The following is a 24,862-nucleotide window of genomic DNA, read 5'->3' as shown; positions in this document are numbered from 1 at the left end:
AGACAGTCTGTCTCACAGTCTGTGCTCTAATCCCATCCCAGAGGTGTTCTATCAGGTGGAGACCAGGACTCTGTGCAGGCTAGTCAAGTTCCTTTACACCAGGGGTGTCCAACTCCAGGCCTCAAGGGCCGGTGTCCTGCAGAGGGGCCGATGGCGCGATATGGCAGCCTTGCTTCTGTCAGTCTGCCCCAGGGCAGCTGTGGCTAGGGGTCCAACGATACACAAAATTCACGGTTTGGTTTGATACATTGGTGTCACGGTTCGATATTTTTTTGATACAAAAATATTTTCATGCTTTTTTAATTTGTCAGTTATTAAAATTATAAATATATATTTTAACTCAAACGTACAGTTTTTAAATTTAATGTTGCTTAAACAAAGGGATAAAATAATAAATCTATCTGATCGAGAAATCACTCATCTTTGGAAAAGAGAGTTTATTACAGAGAAATGGCTCTTTCCAAAATAAAAGCTATACTATACACTTCTTCTGGGGTATACTCTCAGCAGCATATTAAACATATCAGGTCCCCATAAGGAGAATCATGTGCTAACAGCTGTCTAAATGACTCGGGCAAAGTTTGTAGCATGCATGCTTGTTGTTTTTGTCTGCTTCCACTTGTCTTTGCACTAGGATGATGTCGACGTAAATGTGCAGTCATATTCGCTGTTCCCACTAGTGCTGTCAGGGTTAATCTGAAATGACATTAACGCCACAACACGGCAAATCTCCGTTAACGAGCTACCGCGGATCGCCCAGTGCGTGGGGGTGGACGGCGTCAACGCGTTAACGAGCTAACTGCGCTAACGCAGTAGTTCCCACCCATGTAATTGAGCATTGCGTGGCACATCCGACATATTGTTTTACTTTTGTCCATGACGCGCTTACCTTCAGGGTCATACGTCACATGAAGACCAAAATAGTTCCAAAGGCCAGATCTGAATGAGGGTGGGGGAGCTGGATCCTTAGCTTCCTGTCTGACAGACGCCAAGTGGTCAGACTGGGCAGCATCACCTCATCCCCGTCACACTGAACACTGGTGCTCCACAGGGGTGTGTACTGAGCCCTCTCCTATACTCACTCTACACCTACGACTGCACAGCCACTAACAACTCCAACATCATTGTGAAGTTTGCGGACGACACTACAGTGGTGGGTCTTATCACCGACAGTGATGAGACAGCTTACAGGGAGGAGGTCAGCGCCCTGACCCACTGGTGTCAAGACAACCATCTCACCCTCAACGTCACAAAGACAAAGGAGTTGATAGTGGACTTCCGGAGGTGCAGAGAAGTACACACCCCCATCACCATCAGCGGCGCTGCTGTGGAGAGAGTGAGCAGCTTCCGGTTCCTTGGTGTACATCTGGCTGAGGATCTTACGTGGTCAGTACACACAAACAAAACAGTGAAGAAGGCGCAGCAGCGCCTCTTCTTTCTCAGGAGACTGAAAAGATTCGGCATGAGCCCCCGCATCCTCAGGACCTTCTATCACTGTGCCATTGAGAGCATCCTCACTGGATGCATCACCACCTGGTATGGCAACAGCACCGCCTACAACTGCAAAGCTCTCCAGCGAGTAGTGCGGTGCTCTGAACGGATAATTGGAGGTGAGCTTCCCTCCCTCCAAGACATCTACAGGAAGCGGTGCCTGAGGAAAGCGGGGAGGATCATCAAGGACTCCAGTCACCCCAGCCATAAACTGTTCAGACTACTTCCATCAGGAAGGAGGTTCTGCAGCATCCGGTCCCGTACCAGCAGACTGAGAGACAGCTTCTTCCACCAGGCCATCAGACTGCTGAACACTTCATAGACACCTCAGCTTCACTACTGGAACTTTAACATTATGCACTCCATACTGTACAGTAATGCCACTGTTTTGCACATGTCTCACTCTGTATATTTTATTTTATTTATTTTATATATTTTATTTATTGTTTACTCTATTTAATTTGTAAAATATGTGTACACACACACACACACACACACACACACACACACACACACACACACACACACACGTAGAAAAATATTTAGTATACACATCCAGAAATGCATATACTATTATATATTGTACATATATTTATTAGTTTCAGATGTAGCCATTCTTGTATTTTGCCTGTTTATGTTATTGTATTTTGCACAACTCTGTTGCTTGTGAAGCTCGCACACAAGAATTTCACTCACATGTGCTGTACCAATGTACCTGCACATGTGATGTGACAATAAAAGTGATTTGATTTGATTTGATTTGGAGGTTGTGCTATGTGTTGGAAAATACTAGGTGAATCAGGTGTTTTTGCTGCAATCAGGTTTGATTTCCAAATCCCAGAGTAGCACAGGTGAGTGGAAATTCAGCTGTTTGGTTTTTGTTTTTCCCTATAAAACCTGCAAAAAAATGTTTAATTACTACTCCCAAAAAATAAATAAATAAATAATGCAAACCAGATTTAACCAGAAATTGGCTAAAATAAAGTGCAGAAATGAAATGGAACACTAGAACCGCGGATTTAGATGTTCAAAATACTAAAAACAACCATTAAGGTCAACAACAGAGGTATTTTGTAGGGAAAATTAGATAGTTTTGTCGCTCACCAAGTTGTTAAAGAGCATTTTCACGTTGACATTAGAGCAGGATGAAAGTAGTTGCACATACACATGTAAGACCACACAACGGTAGTGTTAAAACATCTGATAAAGCAAATGGGTGCACCTACACCACGGGAATGTTGTTTTTTGTACTTTTATACATGAATAGTCAGAGGCAGCTGGCAGCCAAATTAGGCACAAGGCATCCTTTGGTGTCTATGTCTTGACCCACCAGCCGTGATAATACTGTGCACAAAGAAATAATGGTGCTCTTTTCAAGAGCTACAAACAATGAACTTTGTTTCTCGTGATGATTTGTTTCCCTTCCATTCACGTATACTCTTATTTTCTTCAGCCTGTCAGGGAAATGTATATGCTTTACATCTATTATATTTAACCTTTTTAAACATGTATATCTCAGACATATGACTCATGGCTCCTGGGCTACAACTCATGATCGTAATTGATAAAAGTAAGGTCTCCATACATCTGAGACTATAGAATTTCTGCAGATGCACAGGAGCAGAGTAAAAATGACACCATATTGTCTATCAGTGAGCAGTTTTTCCATGTGTTTATTGGAATCTTAGTGCATCTTGCCAAGACACTGATCAAATAAATGTTTGCATGAGCACAAATTGTTTTATGTTCTGTACAGCTGACAATTTCAGTTACTTAATAAGGCACAGAAGCATTTTGTTAATTAACTGTGGTGTTGTAGTGGAAGTGCAAAATGGATTAGATTACACAAATCAAATTTCATGTGCTCGAAGCTTTTTGTACAGATTGTTGTCAGATTGATGTATAAATGTGTCAAGTTAGTTATTTGCTGTCTGATAAAGACTTCTGCTTACCAAATAAATATTTTTAAACTTTTTCTACACCGGAAACTGCAATTTGTTTTGTTATTGATATACAAGTTTTGTCTGCAATTAAAATCAGCTGTTAATTTCCCCACATGTCACTGTAACATATGATATTTTCTTAATCAAGCAAAGTGCAGACTTATAAAGAACCCCCTTGTGGATTCTAACATTTATTTTAAATTTATAATTAATTAAGACTAAGCAACGCTTTTTTGAATCCGGTGACAAGGCAGGGAAACTTCTGGCTTATCAAGCCAGTGCCGAAGGAACCTCCAAGCTAATCCCAAAGGTCAAGTCTGCTGCTGGTGACATAATATTGGACCCAGAGGGAATTAATGAAGTATTTGTAAGTTTCTATTCCAATCTGTACACTTCAAGCTCTCCCCCTCTATCAGAAGAAACTCTCCAAAATATACATTTTCCAAGAATAGATAGAGATCTGACGAAGGGATTAGGGGGACCTATTACTGTAGTAGAGGTACAAGAAGCCATTAAATCCTTAAACACAGGTAAATCGCCGGGCCCTGACAGTTACTCTGCAGAATACTATAAAGTCAATTCTGATCTTATGGCACCGTTGTTGAAAGATATGTATAATGAAGCCTTTTCAAAATGTCAATTACCCAAGACTTTGTCCGAAGCTACTATTTGTTTAATCTTGAAAAAGGACAAGGATCCTCTGTTGTGCAGCAGTTACAGACCAATTTCTCTTTTAAATATTGATTTTACAATACTATCTAAAATCCTCGCACTTAGGCTACAACGTGTTCTGTAACAAATTATCGCCTCTGACCAGACGGGATTTATGGCCGGCAGGCACTCATATGACAATTCAAGACGCCTCTTGAATATTATCCATACATCGTGCAACTCGATTCCAGAGGTTGTGGTATCTCTTGACACGGAGAAAGCTTTCGACCGCGTCGAGTGGAGCTATGAGGTGATGGATAGGTTTGGCTTAGGGGCTGACTTTATTCTCTGGGTTAAGCTACTATATTCCTCGCCATCCACCTGTATTCGTACTAACAACAACTTGTCTTTGCCTTTTCCACTTGAGAGGGGCACTAGGCAAGGGTGCCCTCTCTCACCCCTCCTATTCGCCATTGCTATCGAGCCTCTTGCAATATGGCTGCGTTTAGAGGATAGATTTAAAGGCATTACAAGGTGTGGTGTGACTCACAAACTCTCCCTTTATGCAGATGACTTGCTCCTGTACATTTCTGACCCTCTAAACTCATTCCCGGTGCTTTTTGACATACTGGACCAATATGGTACACTGTCAGGATATAAGGTCAATTATCAAAAAAGCGAGTTGCAACCCCTCAATTCTCTGGCCAGAGCTCTTCCCCACTCAATAGTGCCTTTTAAGTGGACAGAAACCGGATTTAGATATTTGGGGTTTTTTATTTCCTCTTCTATACATAAAATGATGAGGGAGAATTTTCTATCCCTACTAGAAAATGTTGGGAAAGATTGTGACCACTGGACTTCTCTACCATTGTCAGTGGCAGGGAGAGTTAACCTGATAAAGATGAGTGTCCTCCCAAAATTCTTGTATCTTTTTCAACATGTTCCGATTCTTCTTACCAAGGCATTTTTTGACAAGTTAGAAAAGATTCTGTCACATTTCATACAGTGGGGCAAAAAAGTATTTAGTCAGCCACCGATTGTGCACAATTTAATAATTTGCACCAGAGGTACACTTCAACTGTGAGAGACAGAATGTGAAAAAAAAATCCATGAATTCACATGGTAGGATTTGTAAAGAATTTATTCGTAAATCAGGGTGGAAAATAAGTATTTGGTCACCTCAAACAAGGAAAATCTCTGGCTCTCACAGACCTGTAACGTCTTCTGTAAGAAGCTTTTCTGTCCCCCACTCGTTACCTGTATGAATGGCACCTGTTTGAACTCATCATCTGTATAAAAGACACCTGTCCACAGCCTCAAACAGTCAGACTCCAAACTCCGCCATGGCCAAGACCAAAGAGCTTTCGAAGGACACCAGGAAAAGTATTGTAGACCTGCACCAGACTGGGAAGAGTGAATCTACAATAGGCAAGCAGCTTGGTGTGAAAAAATCAACTGTGGGAGCAATCATCAGAAAATGGAAGACATACAAGACCACTGATAATCTCCCTCGATCTGGGGCTCCACGCAAGATCTCATCCCGTGGGGTCAAAATGATCATGAGAACGGTGAGCAAAGATCCCAGAACCACACGGGGGGACCTGGTGAATGACCTGCAGAGAGCTGGGACCAAAGTAACAAAGGTCACCATCAGTAACACACTACAACGGCAGGGAATCAAATCCCGCAGTGCCAGACGTGTTCCGCTGCTGAAGCCAGTGCATGTCCAGGCCCGTCTGAAGTTTGCCAGAGAGCACATGGATGATACAGCAGAGGATTGGGAGAATGTCATGTGGTCAGATGAAACCAAAGTAGAACTTTTTGGTATAAACTCAACTCGTCGTGTTTGGAGGAAGAAGAATACTGAGTTGCATCCCAAGAACACCATACCTACTGTGAAGCATGGGGGTGGAAACATCATGCTATGGGGCTGTTTTTCTGCCAGGGGGACAGGACGACTGATCCGTGTTAAGGACAGAATGAATGGGGCCATGTATCATGAGATTTTGAGCCAAAACCTCCTTCCATCAGTGAGAACTTTGAAGATGAAACGAGGCTGGGTCTTCCAACATGACAATGATCCAAAACACACCACCCGGGCAACAAAGGAGTGGCTCCGTAAGAAGCATTTGAAAGTCCTGGAGTGGCCTAGCCAGTCTCCAGACCTCAACCCCATAGAAAATCTGTGGCGGGAGTTGAAAGTCCGTGTTGCTTGGCGACAGCCCCAAAACATCACTGCTCTAGAGAAGATCTGCATGGAGGAATGGGCCAAAATACCAGCTACTGTGTGTGCAAACCTGGTAAAGACCTATAGTAAACGTTTGACCTCTGTTATTGCCAACAAAGGTTATGTTACAAAGTATTGAGTTGTATTTTTGTTATTGACCAAATACTTATTTTCCACCCTGATTTATGAATAAATTCTTTACAAATCCTACCATGTGGATTCATGGATTTTTTTTTTCACATTCTGTCTCTCACAGTTGAAGTGTTCCTCTGGTGCAAATTACTGACCTCTGTCATCATTTTAGGTGGGGGAACTTGCACAATCGGTGGCTGACTAAATACTTTTTTGCCCCACTGTATGAGGAGGGAAACAAGCTAGAATTCGCAAGTCTATTCTTCAGTCCTCTAAAAGTGACGGTGGTCTTGGTCTGCCCAATTTTAGACACTACTATTAGGCAGCTAACATACAAAAACTTTTACATTGGGTTCATAACGACCCCCCTGCAACAGTCTGGGTACAAATGGAAACTGCATCTAGCTGTTACTCATTATCATCAATACTCAGCTCACCACTCCCTTTTTCTCCAACCTTTATTGGAGATAATCCAAATGCTTTGAAATTGATTCACTCGTCCTCAATTTGTGCTCGCCATGCTTTGATTCAGTGCAAGGTGGTCTATAAAGTACACTATACAAACGCAAAATTATCTAAAATCTATCCAACCATCAGTGATGCCTGTAGCAGATGCGGACTATCGCCTGCCAACCATGTCCACAAGTTTTGGTCTTGTTCGAAATGGAGTGCATTTTGGAGGAATATATTCGACACACTTAGCCAAGCATATGGCCAGACTGTCCTTCCTAACCCACTCTCCACAATTTTTGGCATTCCTCCTGACTTGAACTTATCTGGTCCCCTCAAACAGGCCCTAGCCTTTACCACTTTACTGGCCTGGAGGCTTATTCTGTTGAAGTGGAAGCTTCCCCACCCCCCAACTCATGATCATTGGGTGAGAGATGTACTCTTTAACTTAAAGTTGGAAAAACTTAGATTCTCTCTAAAAGGTTCTATTAGGGAATTTAACAAAATCTGGAAATCATTTCTCTTGCTGGTGGACACCATTACTTTACTTCCTGAGTCTGAAGTGAACTGAGCGAAGCTACATTATAATGGTTTTTTTTTTGTTTTTTTTTGTTTTGTCTTTTTTAAATCTTACTTATACCTTATCTATTTCTTTTTCCTTTTGTTTTGTTTGGTACTTTCTCTGCTTTTGTTTTCTCTTTTTTTGCTTTGCTTGATTTTGTTTGTTTGTTTGGTTGCGGGGGGGGGGGGGGGTTATGCTTGTTATGTGTATGGGTCCTGAGATGTTGTTTTTGTTTTTTTTTGTGTGTGTGGGCAGAGACTGGTTCTCTGCGGTGTTTTGTCTAGTGTGGACCTGGTAGGGGGAGAATTCGGGTTGGGGGGTTGGAGGGTATAATGGACATACCACTGTTCTGAAATCAAGATTGACTTAGCTGTTGCTAACTTTGTATGTCATTGTTGAAATCAATAAAACAAAGTTGTAACAATATTTTTCCTTCCCACGATAGGCCGACGGGCAGGGCAGAGATAGATCTTGGTAGCCCGACTGGAAAAATCACTAGGCCCGGGACGTCGGGCTAGCAATTTTGTGAGCCCTGTATCTGATTGAGGAATCACTCATCTTTGGAAAAGAGAGTTTATTACAGAGAAATGGCTCTTTCCAAAATAAAAGATATACTATACGCTTCTTCTGGGCTATATTCTCAGCAGCATATTAAACATATCAGGTCCCCATAAGGAGAATCATGTGCTAACGGCTGTCTAAATAACTCGGGTAAAGTTTGTAGCATGCGTGCTTGTTGTTTGTCGGCTCAACACAGACAGCATAGAAGGAAAGTTGATAAAATAAATTACAAATTTTGTATTGTTCGATACATATGCGTACCGAACTGAAAGCACTGTATCGAACGGTTCAATATCGATACAAATATCGTTGCACCCCTAATATATAGTCACATAAAACCTTTTTAATCTACAACCAACTTCATTATCGACCATAGCCAATCAGTCTTAAATGTGGTAACTACCAAATTAATTGGAGTGAATTATATGTAACTTTGGCCCAACAGATTTGAAGGGAAAAGAGTTATCATTTAAAACAAATGCTTCTTGATTAGATCATCATAACCTTAATCATATAAACATTGCTTCTGTGTGTTCTTGTTTTTTTTTTCTACTTACCATTTTGTAGGTAATAATGAATTTTATCATATGACCCACAGGCATGTTCTGAGTAAGGAATTCTCTCTGGCTGGGCAGGGCTGGTTGGTAGTTGATCTTTGCTGGTGGGAAAACAAAGGTAAACCATGAATCTTAATCTGGACTAGTACTTAAATAAACAGAGTGGTTTTCATATCTATTTTAGCACTTAAAGTATTTTTATTCCAAGCCTTATTCACTCACACATTCATAGAGTTGCTTTTTTTCTATGTCCTAATGCTTTCAACTTGATATTCACACACTCACACTGCATCATTTTGCCATCCAGGCTAGAGGAGCTGGGGATTGAACCACCAACCTTCTGATTGGTAGACAGCCTGTTCTACCTCCTTACTGACAGATGCCCCAAAAACTGCCCTCTAGTGCATCACCTTCACTAATCTTACTTCATGCGCTTTACTATAAACCATACTATAACACATAGGACTAGTCTACTTTTTTTATTTTTTTTATTTTGAAACACAGAGTAAAGGAACTAAAGTTAAGACAGAACTCAGGAGCTAATCCTTCTATTGATCAGGCTTTATCTTTAATCACTGACTAGCATTAATGACCTTCTAAATAAATTGCCATGACCTACTGCAACTCTCTCTGCTGCTTGGCTTCAGAGTACTAATCACAGTGCTTACATCTGTTAAAGCTCAATCTCACTGATGTGAAGGCAGTCAAGTAACTTCATCAGTACTGTTAGAGTTAGCGTATGTCACGCATAAAGAGAAGGCAAGCTGTTTCTGTGCTTGTCCTGGCAAGTGTACCAACATCTGGCTAGAAGCCAGGCTTTTAACGAATGAACCACTGGAAGATGTGAAACATCATTTTGAAACCGTCAAGGGCCTGTCAGCAACCTCAAAATAATGCCCTCAATGCAGAACAAAATTTATGATCTTGAAGCAGTATAATTGAAAAACAGTGACATGATAAGTGGCTCAAAACTAATTTGACATGGGCACCTAGACATTCAATTGATGGCACTGTACACATGACATAAGACCTGTCAAGTGGTATCTATCCATAATACTATTTTTGACACCATGCGTTGCTAAGTTGATGGCAAGGAATGTCTTTTACCACATTTCTGTCAGACAGCTGTTGAATTGCAGATAAGTAAATACATGCACTGGCATCTCACGCTTTTGAACACAAAAGTGCAGTGAAATCATCCGCTCATAAATATGCTAATCTGTTGTGACACTTTTGTGGAACTTTGCTACCGCAACTCAAAATCACAGTCAAATCAAGGCGACATAGGTAAAAGTATAAAACAGGAACAATGCAATGGCAATTTATGCACTTACATAAACATGAGCGAGTGCGAGCAAATTTTCCTATTTGAGACAGCCATCAGCTGTTTGCAGCAGAAAGAAAAATAACACTGTTGTCTTATCTTTTTAAGGTATCCGATAATTTCTGTTCTTTTTACTGTTGAGGTCCCCTTGTTTTTGGCATCTTCTGAAAAGGTGGGTTAAATCATAAAGCTTTGAGAGCACAGATTTCAGTATATACACAGGATAAATACTGATGATTTTCCCTGTCTGATATAAAAGTGGAAAAGCCACTTTGACAATAACAAAATATCCTTCACTCTAGAGCATTTAATTACTAAATAAATGGGTTTACTTAAGGCAATGATAGTCTCTTGGTTCCTCACTGGGTCCAACACTCAAGGGCTGACAGTATTTTTAGTTTTGATCGGATAGTCATTGTCCTCACATTATCATTTCTATTTGACTGCATGGACCTTTTAAAATTTGACATGTGTTACATCTATTCAGTGATTTTTTGCATTACACTGTCATCTATGCAAAACAGTGGCAAGTTCAAGAGCATCTCATAGCGTCCAAGCTATCTGCACAAATTTTTGTTCCTGACCCTTAATACTCTGACATCTGAGGATACTGCTTCCCCTCTGAGTGGTTTCCTTTCAATTTTTCATCGTCATTCTGTCTGTCTTCATTTCATGTCCTTCCTTTTAAAAAAATTCTGGCATTTGATCCTCTCTGACTTAATTTTTGTGACTGCACTCCTGGACAACAGTAACCACACTTTCTCAATTTCTTCGGGATGTGACCTGCAAGTCACATCTGCGGTTGCCTTCGGCAACTAAGGCCTCAAAATTTCCATTACTTTTTCATTCTGAATTTTTAGCACAGCATACGGTACTGGCACTTTCAGTGTCTTTGACTGTTAGAAGGATGAGGAAAGTGAAACTTGAAAAGCCACTCAAATCAAGACATAACATCAAAGGGGTGATGATTCAGAGATGCAGCTTCTGAATGGCAATTTATGAGGAGTGGTGCAAAAAAAAATCTTTTAAAAAGTATGAAAACTTCCGGCTGTCTTTTTGTAAGCTGTAAAAGATAATCATTTCCATCCTCACAAAAACAACAGAGCAGTCCACAGCGTAAGCCTCAGCAACCTGCTGTGGAGAAAAGGGAAAAAAAAATAGTGACACACACACCTTCTTGCCAGGTAACTGGCTAAGATAATTGCATCTGAAAATAGAAAAATAAATTAATGTGTCAGCTGTTTGATTGAAACAAAGGAGGAAAAAATCACAGTTCTGGCCATAATCCTGGGGAGGTATCCATACCCAGAGCTAATTTAAAAGATACAGGTAATAATGACAAATGAATACCAAAGAAATAGCAGTCGCTACTTACTATCATAAATCTGTAAGGCCATTAGAGATGGGCAGCACTCTTCATCAACCACTTAAACAAAATGTTAAAGATGGAGGTCTGTATCTATGGCCATGTTACAGCACAGACCCTTTATTGAATTACCTATGCATCCCCTTGACACTTATTGAAATTGAAGGCGCAGTAGTCGACATATACACCCTCCCCCATCCATACCTACACCACTGTTCGAGGTTTGCTGTTGGTCTAAGCAAAAGTGGACTTGAGGACAATGACCTCTGAGTCCAAAGCAATTTGTTTACTAATTAATTTAACTATGCTTTGATATTGAATGACTTTTAATTGCTTCTGAATACCTGACTGTAATCTTGACTACTAATTTTAGTGCCAGGAAACCATGCCTTACAGTTTTCTGAATAGAAATGAGAATCTAATTAAGACATACTTTTATGCAGTAATCTCTTATCTGGGCAACAACTTCTTGATATTTCGTATTACTGTTTGACTGCACAACTATTACTACAGGGCTGTTCAGGGCAACTACAGTATTGTGTTGTTTGCTGATGTTATCCCATCATACCTTTAAAATGCATACTATGCAGTGCCCATACAGACAAGTTTTATCTATTATTTATTGTAGCACTGAATATTTTACCACCACAATAAAGGCATGGCAGCTGAAAATGCTCAGAAATGAAGAATGGCATGTTTGAGATGAGGAGATATCATTTTAAAAAAAAAAAAAAAACAAACCTATTTGATTATACTGTATCGGTTAAATACAATCAAGCTACACTGACTGCACACACAGTGCATTAAAGCCTCAGTGACCATTTCTATTTGTTTGGATGCAAAGGACTAACCACAGCTTTTTAATGATCAGGTTTAACCCCCCAAAAATGTAGTTTGTTAAATGGTCACTTCAGACCCTTTTTTTTTTTTATATCATCATTTTTATCTTTCAAAAACTAACATCCCTACTGACCTAAAAAAAAAAAAAAAAACAAAACAAAAAAAAAACAGTAACGATCAATCTCCAATGACAAAAGCTCATATCGACCATGGTTTAGCCTTCCAGGAGACCAAATTTTCCATAGCAATTATCCATTGGTCAATGAAGGTTTGCAAATTATAGCTATGATTGTTTGTTCTTCAACACTTGCTATATTACTCATCAGGAGAGATGTAAAATATAAAGAGAGAGTGAAATTTATTTCCACTGAGTTTAAACTCAGCAAGATAAAAATCACAGTGCGTTAATTATCATCACAATCACTTTAGCTCCCACTTCATGTTTAATCCCTAAATTAGGCTCCATTAGTTTCATTCACAGCACAGCAGATACTGACCTAGAATCCTGACTCATGCAGTGTAAGTTGTCAAAATCATTGCTAATGCACTGTTTACCCATTTTTCTACTAGTGTAAACCAGACCTGAATGGCACATTTCCTCACCATTGCCCAAGCCTCTTCTAATTAGAGCAGCTCCTCCTGCACGAGATATGCATCCCACTATACTCAGGTACTGTGAGTTTGCAGTCTTTGAGAACTTTAGCTTCACCGCTTTCAAAATAAATACACACAGACAAGCCCACACAAACGCGTGCACTCACAGCATGTTCTACTAAGAGCTTCCTGAAATGAGAAACAGTAATACGGTGTGAAACTAAATGCTAATTTAGCAGCTGCAAAGCTCTCTGTAACTGTTGCTGAATATTGGATGGTATGCTTAATTGCATTATATTAAAAAACAAACAAACAAACAAACAGAAATTTGAAAATGCTTTTCAGGATTTTTATCTTAATCGTATCTAGTCTCAGATTCTATAAACATACTAACCTATAAACTATTTGCCAAGAAAAACATCCAAATATTTTGCATGTCCACATTTCAAAATTAACACATGGCAACAGATCCTAATTCCACATTCATCATTTTCATGCATAGCAATCTCAATATGCCGTGTGACAAAACAGTTCATAAATCATGAACATGAGTGAAAGAAGGGCTATCAAAAAGAAAAAAAACCTGACGGGACTCATTACAAAAGATGGATGGATGAACAGGGAGGTAAATACAGGAGCCAGGAACAGGTCTAAGATGATGTATTAGAAAACAAATCCTGGTGTGTGTGAATATAGTGGCACATCTTGATGCCAGGCATCCTGTAGACTCGGGAAGTTTGGGGGGTTTTCACATTTTGTAACCAGCTGCCCATTACTCCAGTGACTTTACAATTCGATTGAAATGTCAGCACCAAAAATCTGTAAAAGAGACAGGTGCTGTGCATACAGCAAATATAATTTTAGACTTCAGCCGTCAAAGAGAGACTTGGTATCATTTCGTCTTTATCGTCAATCCCACCTGGCTTGTTCTTTCTCACACCCACAAATCACAAAGCTGCCCAGGTTTACCCAGTTCCCAGAAAATTCAACCTGAAACATGTCACAAAGAGGACTTTAAGCTGCAAACCTTTGTTAAATTTACACCCAACTTCTTTTGGGAGAGATGTCGTCTCAATCACTGGGTTGACTTTGGCTTTCAAGAGTCCCTGTCAACCTCCCCACACTGATTTAGGGCCAAAGTGTGACACTGCCAGAGCAATCCATGCTGCATAATTCAACATTGCTCTCAGACCTGTCTCATTAAGGATCCTGGCTTTGGTCCATGGCTCTGACTATGAGGCTTTGAGTGACAGATCTTTTGCCAGCTTAGTACAAATAGGAACAGACTCAGTATAAGCCTGCACTTCGGATTTAGCTTCAGCCCTTTCCAAACCTGGCAAAACCAAGTGTGCTTCCAGTCACAACTTCAACCTGCATCAACTCCACCCTTGGTGTGTGTCCTACACATGACAAGCACCAGCTGGAAGGCAGAAATCAAATCCAAATCCCAATCAACATCAACACAATTTTCTACTGTAGCTGATTAGATGCTGGGGTGCAGGTATCTCTATTTCCATATGAGGAAAATAAATCAAGGGTTGAGAAAAATCCCCATATATTGTCAGACAGCCACGAGTAAACAAATCACCTGTCTGTAAAAATAATTTTATAGCATTGCTTTCCTTTGAATTTTGGTTCAGCTAAAGCTTATTACAAACAGTCCAAAATATGTAAAGCACTCCCTGCTTTGGTAACTTGAATTTAGAAAGGTTGGTAATGGCATCTTTGCCACTTTCAACTTCCCACAGCTTTCAGTTGTAAGTCATGTTAGACTCCAGTTAAAGTTTTGGCTTTAACATTTGCTGTGGTTCAGAATCTAATCCAGGCAGTCCATGAGCTGGAGACCTGAGTGTACTTCAGCCAAAGTGGCTGCCACACTCTAGAGCTGAAGAAGATTTAGGAAAATCATAGATTTATCTGCATGGATGGACAGTTTGCCACATTTGACAGACAGATGAGTGAGAAGGATATTTGCCTTCTGCATCACTGAGAATTTCATTTAGCAAGTTGACAGTGGTGGGAGACGCACACTGACCTGCCAAATGAGGGGGGCAGGTGACAATCACAGCTCTGCACAAGAAGGTGTCTGTAGCAGTCATCACCCTGGCCCACTCAGCATCCTGTTTAAACACAAACAGGAATACAGTTTTATTTTAAAAACTAAATTTCATTTTGTTTGATATGGTAGAGCTGTTTTAGGTTACTTCTTTGATCGATTTTGGATATAATTTATTACCAATACAGTATACACAAAATGAAGTTCCTTGCCCTCAGTTGTTTGTCCCTTTGTTCTGTTGAATTACCTTTTTTCCCCACCACGGTTAAATTCTGGGGTTTTGTTTTCCATTAAGCCACATTATATAATCATCTTGTTATATATGTGTTGTATATATTTGTTACATTAAGTGAACCGTAGTCCTTGGAGAATGAGTTATGAGGAGAGTTGTTAAATGATAAATCATATTTACTTGTCTGTGTTCATTAAGTATTCCACGAATGTGCTTTTAGAGATCTTTTTAAATGAAGAAAAGTCTGGATTACACAGAGTGGTCAGTGAGACTAGAAATACAGTATATAAAAGCATGTACATTACATTACAGCACATTAAAAGAAAATCCTGTAGTAAGGGGGTTGTGGTAATTCTTCTGTCTTGTTTTTGGTCTATTTCTATTTATTTCACAGCTGATCATTGCAAAGTTGCTTTGAGTAGTTAGCTCTATCCTCATAGTCTAATGGTATTGGCCATTCCCAGCATCATGATAATGGCAGAGTACCCCCTCTGCCATTATCGATGTAGTCATCATGATGATGTTAATCACATGCTATAGTTTCACTCACCAGTCTCAGTTTTGATTGAAACAACTTTTAAATGGTGGTTTATGGAGGTAGAGGCAGTGTCAAACTATCAGAAGTAGGAATTTATGTAGACATTTACATCTAAAGATCTGAGATGTAGCTCTTTGTTTTTCACTATTTGGTTTTTTTGCTGTTTCTGTAAGTGGCAGTGACCTTAATTTGCTAGATGTTCACAACTTGGAAAATTGTGGTATTGTGTTAACACAAAGCTTTTATAGAGGTGGTCACACATACTGATTATCAGTTAATCAAATGCTTTTGATTAACAGCACCTGGTTTTTAGTTACCCTCTTAATCCCTAAGAAACCAACAACAACCTTTTATTTGTGGCACTGTTTAAAGCACAGAGTTACAAAGTGCTTCACATTTTGGATAAACATATCGTGTCATATCAAACATATGGTCTTCCATTTATTCCTACATACTTTCACAAGCATAGGTGAAATTAGATGTCAGTTATAGACAAAAATAATAGAATGATGATTAAGGATAAGACAAGCTATTAAAAAGAGTTTTCAGCAGCTTGTAAAAGAAACCACTGATTGTGTAAATCTGATGGGGTACTCCAAAGTTTAGGAGTTGAAACCTCAGCTGTGTGGTTGTCTTTTTCCTTAAAATATAAGACCCAGATCAGATGATTAGAGAGGCTGAGGTCTCAGTAGCTTATATATGCAGGAGCCTGTAGCCATGTTGCGCTTTACATGTTGTTAATAAAAAATTCAGAATGACTCTGAGTTACTTATTGCTTAATGACAGGCTTGGCTAATGATGTGCATACCCCCTGCAGAGTGTTCTCCTCTGGATGTTGTAAAGAGGTCTTTCTTTATCGTGGAGCCATCAAAATGTCCGTGCTATCTTCCTGATGGATTTGTTAGAATGGCTTGTTTCAGTGACATTGAGAGGTCCTTTGACCGCATGCTGTGGGTTCACAGAAACAGTTTTCAAATGCAAATGCCTCACTTGGAATCATCTCCAGACCTCTTTACCTGCTTAATGTATGAAGAAGTAACAAAGTTATAGCCCATACCTCTCCATGAAGCAGCTTTTGAGTCAATTGTCCAATTACATTTGAATCACTGAAAGTCGGTGTCTGCATATAAAAATGACTTTTTTTCTCAGCAGGTAAAGCAATATTTTTTTTTTTTCAATCCCTTAAATTGAAGCTGGTCCGATTTTATAACTTCAGATGGCGTCTGATGGAGTCACCAGACACATAAGTTAGAGATAATGGCTGTGCTTTCATTTCAACTGCATTTAGGTGTAAAATAATCATTCTCAGCGAACGTTAGAAAGAACAGAACGTCTGCACTGTGTGAGAAAGAAAAATAACAATGACTTTCACTGGTGCACCTAACTCTCCAGGCAAAGAGGTTGACCTCTAACTGCAAAGCAGTGCTCATGTATTTTTAATCAGTGAGTTTTATTTTAATTTATTTATTAACATTTAATTGTAGGGGGGAAAAAACTAACTGCTTCCTTTCTGATTCAGCATACTCTGATTGACCATTTTTACAAACAGACTTGCAATGACATGAAGCTATAAAAACCAAAAATGGAAGAATTCTTTCACGTTCTTCAGTTAAAATAGCAGTTTTTCAAATATGTGTTTGATTGAACCTCAATTCAACTTGAAATTTTTGACTGTTCAGTGGCAACATTGGGAAATAGGGTAAGGTTACTAAAAAATGCTTTCAGAGGAGGCTGAAGCTTGGCATTTGTTCCTAGTCCTTAGTAGTACTCTTAATTCGTTTGTCTCCATGCTTCGCGAAGGCATAACTCCCAGAGTTACAGCTGGAAAATGTTATAATCAAATGTGAGATTTTGTCACATGCAGTTGTTATCGTGTTTTTATTTTCTGATATCTTTTTCTTATTTTTTTGTTTTGTTTTTGGCAAGGCCATATGTCTGTCAGCAAAAGGTTCCTGAGTGTTATCGCAGCCTCACCAAATGGGACATCTCTGTGTGAAGTATTTTGAGCTTCTCATGCCTGTATTTGTTTCCTTTCTGTGCTTTGCTTCATCTTAAGTGAAGTGAAAACTCCCAATTGCCCGTAGCTGTGAATGTCAGTGTGAATGTGTTTGTCTGTCAATACGTGTTAGTGCTTTGATAGGCTGGCAAAATGTCAAGGGTGTGCCCCGTCTTTCACCCAGTCTGTGCTAGTACACGCTATTGCCTTTTTGTGACCATTTACTTCATAAATGATGCAGTTTTACCTTTAGATATTTTCTAAGTAATTAATATTTATCAGGACTGAGTATATTTTTCATTTGATTGTTTTACTTTAGACACTTATTTAAAAAAAACCTCTTTCTTGAGCAGCTTTTTAAATTTTTGGTCTATAAGAAGTAAATTTGCAATGAAAGACAACATAATTTAAGATTTTTGTATGTCTGTGAAAATCTTTATAAAAAGATAAATAAAAGTGCAGGTTCCTTTGTTCTTTGGATGTTGGTTACCTTTTATTCCATTCTCAGTAAAGATGATCCCACACTGCTTCAGTTATGTTGAAGTCTAGGCTCTGGGGAGGCCAATCCATGCCTGATTGTGTCCTATTGTGTTTTTCTGTTTACAGTAGATGTGTTTTCACTGCATTGGCAATGTGTTTGGGATTATTTTCATGCTGAAAAGGGATGCCATCGGCAATCACATGTTTTTCAAATGGTGATGTTTTCAGTCCATTCCTTGTGTAAACCAGCTTTTCTGTTCCTTATGAATGGCTTCTTGACACTGCCTCCATTGAGAACTTCTGATGAGGCTTCAGTGAACAGTAGATGGAACACCTGGAGGGCCAGATGCATCTCTCAGGTCCTGTGTCAGGTCTTTGCTGGAATGTTTCCCTATATCTATTAAGAGGGCATGACTTTCAGATGCTGTTCATCTGCTGTAGAGTTTTTTTTTTTAAGGTCTTCCACTTCTTCTCTTGTCTAGCAGTTTTCTAGGTTTTCTAACACTGCAAATCATGCCAGGATTTGTCAGCTAATAAGTCTTTAGGAATAAACTTGTTGGTGCAAAAATACTATTTTATGTCTGTCAAACTGTGTTACATTTGGCATTTTTCATAGTTTCAACAAAAAAAGGGAACAAATTGTATTTTTGCGACAAGCTGCTAGTGTCACAGTGTCTAAAGGTACAATTTAAGATTGGTTCTTTGCTAAGTTGTCTGTTATGTTTAGAGATAACGGTGCAGTGAAATGCTTACACAACTGCTCGTGACCTAAAGAAACAAAAAAAAAAAATGCTATGAATAAGATAGGAAATAAATGTGAAAATTAAAAAGGGTCAATTTAACTATGAAGGAATAAAATAAAATATAAAAATTAAAGTTAAAAATGAAATGACTGTACAACAACAAATTAGAATGAAGGGTAAATTTAACTGGGAAAGAATAAGATAAAATATATAAATTAAAGTTGAAAATAAAATAAATCACACATGCTATGTGCACTTTCTATGCTTAAATGATTCATGATTACAAGGACTGGACTGGAAAAGCCACCAATCTTCAAAGCAAAAACTTTGAAAGACCTTTACAAAGCCTGGAGAACAATTTTTCAAGACCACTTTGAAAAATGACAAGAAAGTCTGGCTTCTTGGAAGCAAAATCCAAAGAAATGAGGGCTGGTGTGACAAAGTGGATGAGCAGTTGCAATGCTCTCCATTTGTCCCATATGTGTTTACCTTTTTTTTGCACATTATGCACATTATTCTGTTTCTATTTATTTGCTATGATTTGCTATTTGTCATGTAACATTGCTGCACTCACTATCCCGGGTTTGTTTGTGTAAGCGTTCTATTGCCGGCAAATCAAACATTCTGCAAATTAAGGCAAATACTCAGTTACATGTCTCTCTATATTTTATTATGTTACAGATTAAGTAATTTGTTCATACTTATAATGCTCTTTCTTTTCAGTCTTCATGAGGGTCAGGTGTGGGGAAACGCCTGCCTAGCATTTCCTCATTTTAAAGTCCTGCTGATGTCACGTGTGACATCAGCAGGTCGAACGAAGTGGAAGTGTTTCTTTGTCCATAGAAATGCTTCCTTTTGTTTGTGTTAAGGTTTAAAGGGACTTGTTGAATCTTTTTCTTTTCCTTAATACAGCCATTTAGTTGTGTAAATGTGCCAATTAGAAGTGTGACGTTTTGTGTCTTTTTAATCATCTGTGTAGAGTTTTAGATCCCTCAGTTCAAGTGAGTGGAACTGCCTTGGCTAATTGAAGGGAAACTGATGGCCCTATTTAAAGCCAGTCTCTACCAGATTCAGATGAGAGAGGAGAGGTGAGCTGTGTTACCAGATCCATGTTCTGTTGAGGTTTGTTAATTGAGTTACTTTGGGGGAAAGTTTTGTTAAGTTACACATTAAATTAAGTTCACTGTAAATAAATTGCTCACGTCTGGAAACCTGAAATGTCTGCGTAGTCTGCTTCCCTACCACCTTCCTTGACGTTCGAGTTTGACTACTTCACAGGTGGATCAGGGTTTCTAGGGAAATGTAAATAAAACACAACTCGAGCAACTGAACTGTAAAAATCACCAAAGAGTGAACTAACTGAACTAACAGAGCATGCAGAACATTTTGGTTACTGCCTGTAAACTGTGGCAACTATGACTCCCAGTCCAGGCAGATAACCGGGTACTAATGAGAGCCGTGATAACTAAGAAAGGTTGAGGGAGCGTGAGGCGTGAAAATGAGAACAAACAGCCCGGAGTGTGGAAAGGCATATATAGTCATCCAACCTGAAGGGGACTATGAGTTGTGGTTCAGAGACGTGAAGTGTTTCTTTTATTTTTGTTTTTGTTCAAAGTAAATATTTGTAGAATATTTATGTCTGCACAGATTTTGTGTCAAAGTTGATGGCTGTAGCTATGGGTGGGTTGTTGTTTTTTGTTTTTTTTTCAAACAAGAAAATATATTGATGAGAAGCACTGCATTTACATGGAGCCCTCTTAGTCTCTCAGCTGTGGATAAAGGAGACATTCAAGCAGAACAGACAGGGCCTTCACATGAGACAGCCTGTTTCCCTACTGAGGAAGCTGTTATCTCTGTGTCGCGCCTCATCAATCCCTGAGTGTGTCGTTACTGTACCCTACCTGCCATATGGCTGTCACAGCACAACCCAGCCGGACATTCTTCCATCCAACACGGTCTGCCAGACACTCTGAAAGCTGTTGGGTGCCTCCCTGTGGAGAGGCAGATATTAGACTTCAAGGTGTGCTTAAAAACTATTATTATTAATTAACAAAATACTTGACCCCTGCAAATGATCGATTTTTCTATACATTTCAATTTGCATTGCTCTCAAGTGTATTTCTAGGAAAAGTTTCCTGGTTAGTCTTCATAAGCCAGAAAACTGACTTCAGGTAGGTTTTTTGTTTTGTTTTGGGGGTTTTTGCACCAGTGTAAAACAAAATATGAGCAAATGTTCACAGCTGCTTAAGTAGAGAAAAAAACAACAAAGAAGTGATAATGATACATGCACACAAATAAGTGCTGAGGTCGAGAGGAAGGATAAAATACCACAGGAATAAGTTTCTGTTAAGTTGAAACGCTTTTTTCAGTTCACATTTGGTGCCGTGTCATGTTCAGTGATGCTGCGGTACTCATTCCAGGCCATAGCGAGGATGCAATTAAAAGAAAACAGCTCCAGATGATAACAAGTGCAGGAAGTGTGCTAAAACATAGGTTTAAACATCAAGCACTTTGCACCATTTAGCCAAAGGCCTTCTTTTGTCAATTACTTTTTATGCCCCTTTTTTGGCTCTCAGCCCATTTTTACACATGACCATTGTTGGGAGGGAGAGAAGTTTCTGAAGCAATAACACAAAAATGGATCACACAAGTTTTATGCTTCCAGAGGACTTAAAAAGTGGAAAAATCCAATACAAGACTGCGGCTTTAAATGCGAATCAATATTTCGAGGACAAAGGGAGGCAGTGGGATTTTTGGGACATGGATTGGGAGGTGCTAAGTTTAATAGAAAATAAATAAATAAAAAGGTCAGTGTGGCCTGAAGTTTTGAAAAAGCACTTGTGCCAACAATATTGAGTGTGGGGAATGATAATAGGTATGTACCTTTATCTTGAACTCTTGAGCACAACCTGGAGTGCTCTCCAGCAGCTTCAGTAGCCCTCCAGCAGCTGTAGCATACATCAGGAAGAATAGGAAAGACATCTGGGATGGCTCAATTCCAAAGACAGACCTGCTACACAGCCCGATTTCCTCTTTTAGTTCTGTCATGGAATAATACATACTATAGCCTTCACACATGCGATAATAATACACATTTTCCTACAATGACAGTATAAAATTGTTATGAGCTAACCAACACAGAGTACACTGTCAAAAATTCAGCTTGCTACATGAAAGAGCTACCTGAGAGGATGGTAATTATCACTTCTGCAATTATCCTGTCAAATGTAGATGCCTTTTTTAGTGTTCTCTCAATGAATCTGCCGATGCAGTGAGTCACTTGATTTGGCGTAAAGAATTTAATCATTAATAATCTATGCAGCACCCACAATGCAATATCTTGACAAATGCATGCCAGATTTTCTGACAGGGGAGATTCCCAAAGGATTAAAGCACGGTTCCATGCCACCATTATGCTTGCATGCATCATTGTGAGCAAATTCTTGCACATATTTTATTGGTACATTTATCTGCAGTGGAAACTATTTTCTTTCCTAATCTTGTTTTCTACTTTTTGAAGATGAGATATGAGGAACTCAAACTTGAATCTCTGGAGTCTCACCAGAGGAGCTCGACATGTTTGCTTGAGAAAGATTGAGGCAATGAGAAGGTTAAAGGCACTCTTTAAACTGACCTGCAGTCCAAGCGTGTTTCTCAATGTACGTGTGCAGCGTCATGCTGTCCAGTTCTTCAGCATTTGGAGTCTTTGAGGGATCCTGGACGCATACTGTTGCGCACAGTCTGTCAATCTGAATGCAGAGGAAAATCATCACATCACACCCACACGTGATGGTTCACCACTGTGAACCAAAAGTATCCCATTGATAGAGATAATAACAGAAGAATAGCTCAAGGCTGCCAAATAGGATTTTGCCAGTGCAATTTTCCCCACAGTATATTCTTCCTACTGGTACTATAACCATTTATCTTGGACTCAAGATTTTCTGGTACTTTGCTATGTGGTAAATGCACTTTTGTCCTATAAATCCAAAAACAGAAAACAAAGTATCATTACCATATTGATTTGAAACTTTTACATTTTTATTGGATAATAAAATTTATTTTTTAAATATATGTTTGGTATACAAGAAATCAAACCAAACATCATAGATTGGAACTGTAGTATTTCCAGATCCTTCTACTCTGACTGGGCAAAGTACTAACGATAGAATGTTACTGTGCAAGTCTCACCTTCCACAGGATCTGGGTGAAGTCCATTAGCACCACAGGGGACAGAGCAGGAATGCTGGTCTTGTATGTGCGAACTTTGGAAGTTGGCCCACCCATGTGGTGCACCTTTCTACCCATATTGAACTGTGGGTAGACTTCTAAGCCCAGCTCTTTTATGAGCTTCAAGACGTGCGTTTGAGTACTGTAAGAGAAAGCATGCTGTTTTAAAACCACTGTTTTTGTCTTTACTGTGAAGTTTTCTGCTAATACATGGTCCAAATGTAATGTTTACTGTTTGTATAGAAGTAGACCTCAAACTTCTACAAGGTTCTACGTGTCACTTCTCAGAGTTCAGATGTTTTCATGTGTTCTGTGACTCACTTAACTGATGTTGGGCTGTAGTTTCAAGCTCACATTTCTAAACAAAGTAACAACGAAATTATAGTTTTATTAGCTGAAACTGTAATAACTTCATATTCTGAGAGCTGAGAATCATTTGCCGTCTTGACCTTTTAGTGTGGAGCCATGTATTTGTAATGCTTGCAGAATTTTGCTTGGCATTGAAATAATATCAGTATTGATTGATTGGCAGTACATGTTGCTCCAGAGTCTGCATATTTTGTCCAGCAATAATGTTACCTCTGCATATGTGCAAACCACTTGTTTTATTTTCACTAATGGGTGCTATCTTTAGAGCTGTCCACTGATAATTAGTCAGAGGGTCCCGCTTTTTTGTTTACCCAGAGGATTTCTAGAGATGAAACAACAGGAGAGTTTCCTACTTCACCTCTGTCCAGATCAGAATCCAAGGAAGTTGGCAGCTTTTCTGGGTCCTGGTCTTTTCTGTTCATTGTAAAGTTTCAGCATGTGTGCTGAAAGTGGTGCTTTATGAATAAAACTAGATTGAATTGATTTAAAGTAGAGACTGCATGTAACCATACGAGTTGATTATTTAAAATCCTTCTCAGCAATATCACTGATCAAACACTGAATTCAGAAAAAAAATAGCCAGAGTAGGAAAATGAGATAGATAACGCAAGTTTGAGAAATACCGGCTGTTGAATTTAAACCTTACACATTGTTTTGGTCGATTTTGGCCCATTTTTGACATTTGATAGCCCAAAGTGTGATTTCTTTTAGTCTAAAAGTTGATTACTTATTTGGACACAAAGTACACAATTATGAAAATGTTTAAAAATATTTTAGTTTTGTACAGCCTCTATTGTGTAAGCTGAGACTGTTCCAGGTCAAACTTGATCCGTATTGGTAAATGGACTGGTTCTTATATAGCGCTTTTCTACTCTTCTGAGCACAAAGCGCTTCACACAACTTGCGGATTCACCCATTCACACCCATTTGCACAAGCGCATTTTTTCTTAGTGCTTTCTAACTAACATTCACACACACATTCATACTCCAATGGAGCAATTTGGGGTTAGTATCTTGCCCAAGGATATTTGGCATGCAGACTAGGGGAAGCCAGGAATCGAACAGCCAACTTTCCGATGAGTAGATGACCTGCTCTGACCTGAAGGTTGGTTGGGATGAATTTTAGATCCATCAGTAGTGTGAGTTAAATTAAGGAAAATTGTGGTTTTAGGGAATCTTGAAACTGTGACACTGTGTCTGTGTGCATGTTTTATGCCACAATGGTGACAGAGATTAAGGGGACCTTGACACTGTCAAGAATTGTCTGTGTGCCCACCGCTTGTTGGTCTTTGAAGGATCACTGAGGAACCTCAAAACAGTGAAATGGTAAAACAACAAGGAGTGATCATATATGGTGCATGTAAGGAACAGAGGGCAAAGGGTGCCTTGACACAGACACAAACTCTGCAATAGAGCAGTACAGAGCTGCAGGATTGCTGGTTAAAATCCTGGCTGGGGCCTTGCACATGCATGTTCTCTCTGTGCCTATGCGAGTCTCCACCTTCATGCCACAGTCCACA

The 24,862-nt window shown here is 39.3% G+C and overlaps 1 protein-coding gene across 1 annotated transcript in view; it reads right to left on the bottom strand.

Annotated features, from left to right (window-relative positions):
- Window positions 1–24,862, bottom strand: part of LOC308391642 (putative flavin-containing monoamine oxidase A) — a gene marked incomplete at both ends in the record, with an annotated part of 52,427 nt that overhangs the window by 24,071 nt on the left and 3,494 nt on the right. Inside the window, 6 exons of the mRNA XM_080874300.1 lie at window positions 8,575–8,675; window positions 14,734–14,818; window positions 20,645–20,734; window positions 21,627–21,784; window positions 22,378–22,492; window positions 22,935–23,115. Coding sequence (XP_080730426.1) covers window positions 8,575–8,675; window positions 14,734–14,818; window positions 20,645–20,734; window positions 21,627–21,784; window positions 22,378–22,492; window positions 22,935–23,115 — 730 coding nt within the window. The remainder of the gene's footprint in view (window positions 1–8,574; window positions 8,676–14,733; window positions 14,819–20,644; window positions 20,735–21,626; window positions 21,785–22,377; window positions 22,493–22,934; window positions 23,116–24,862) is intronic.

This window comes from Rhamphochromis sp. 'chilingali' (assembly GCF_963969265.1).
Source record: "Rhamphochromis sp. 'chilingali' genome assembly, chromosome: 2".
Lineage (NCBI taxonomy): Eukaryota > Metazoa > Chordata > Actinopteri > Cichliformes > Cichlidae > Rhamphochromis > Rhamphochromis sp. 'chilingali'.
The sequence above is the reverse complement of the archived record's forward strand: the minus strand, read 5'-3'. Positions and strand labels throughout refer to the sequence as shown.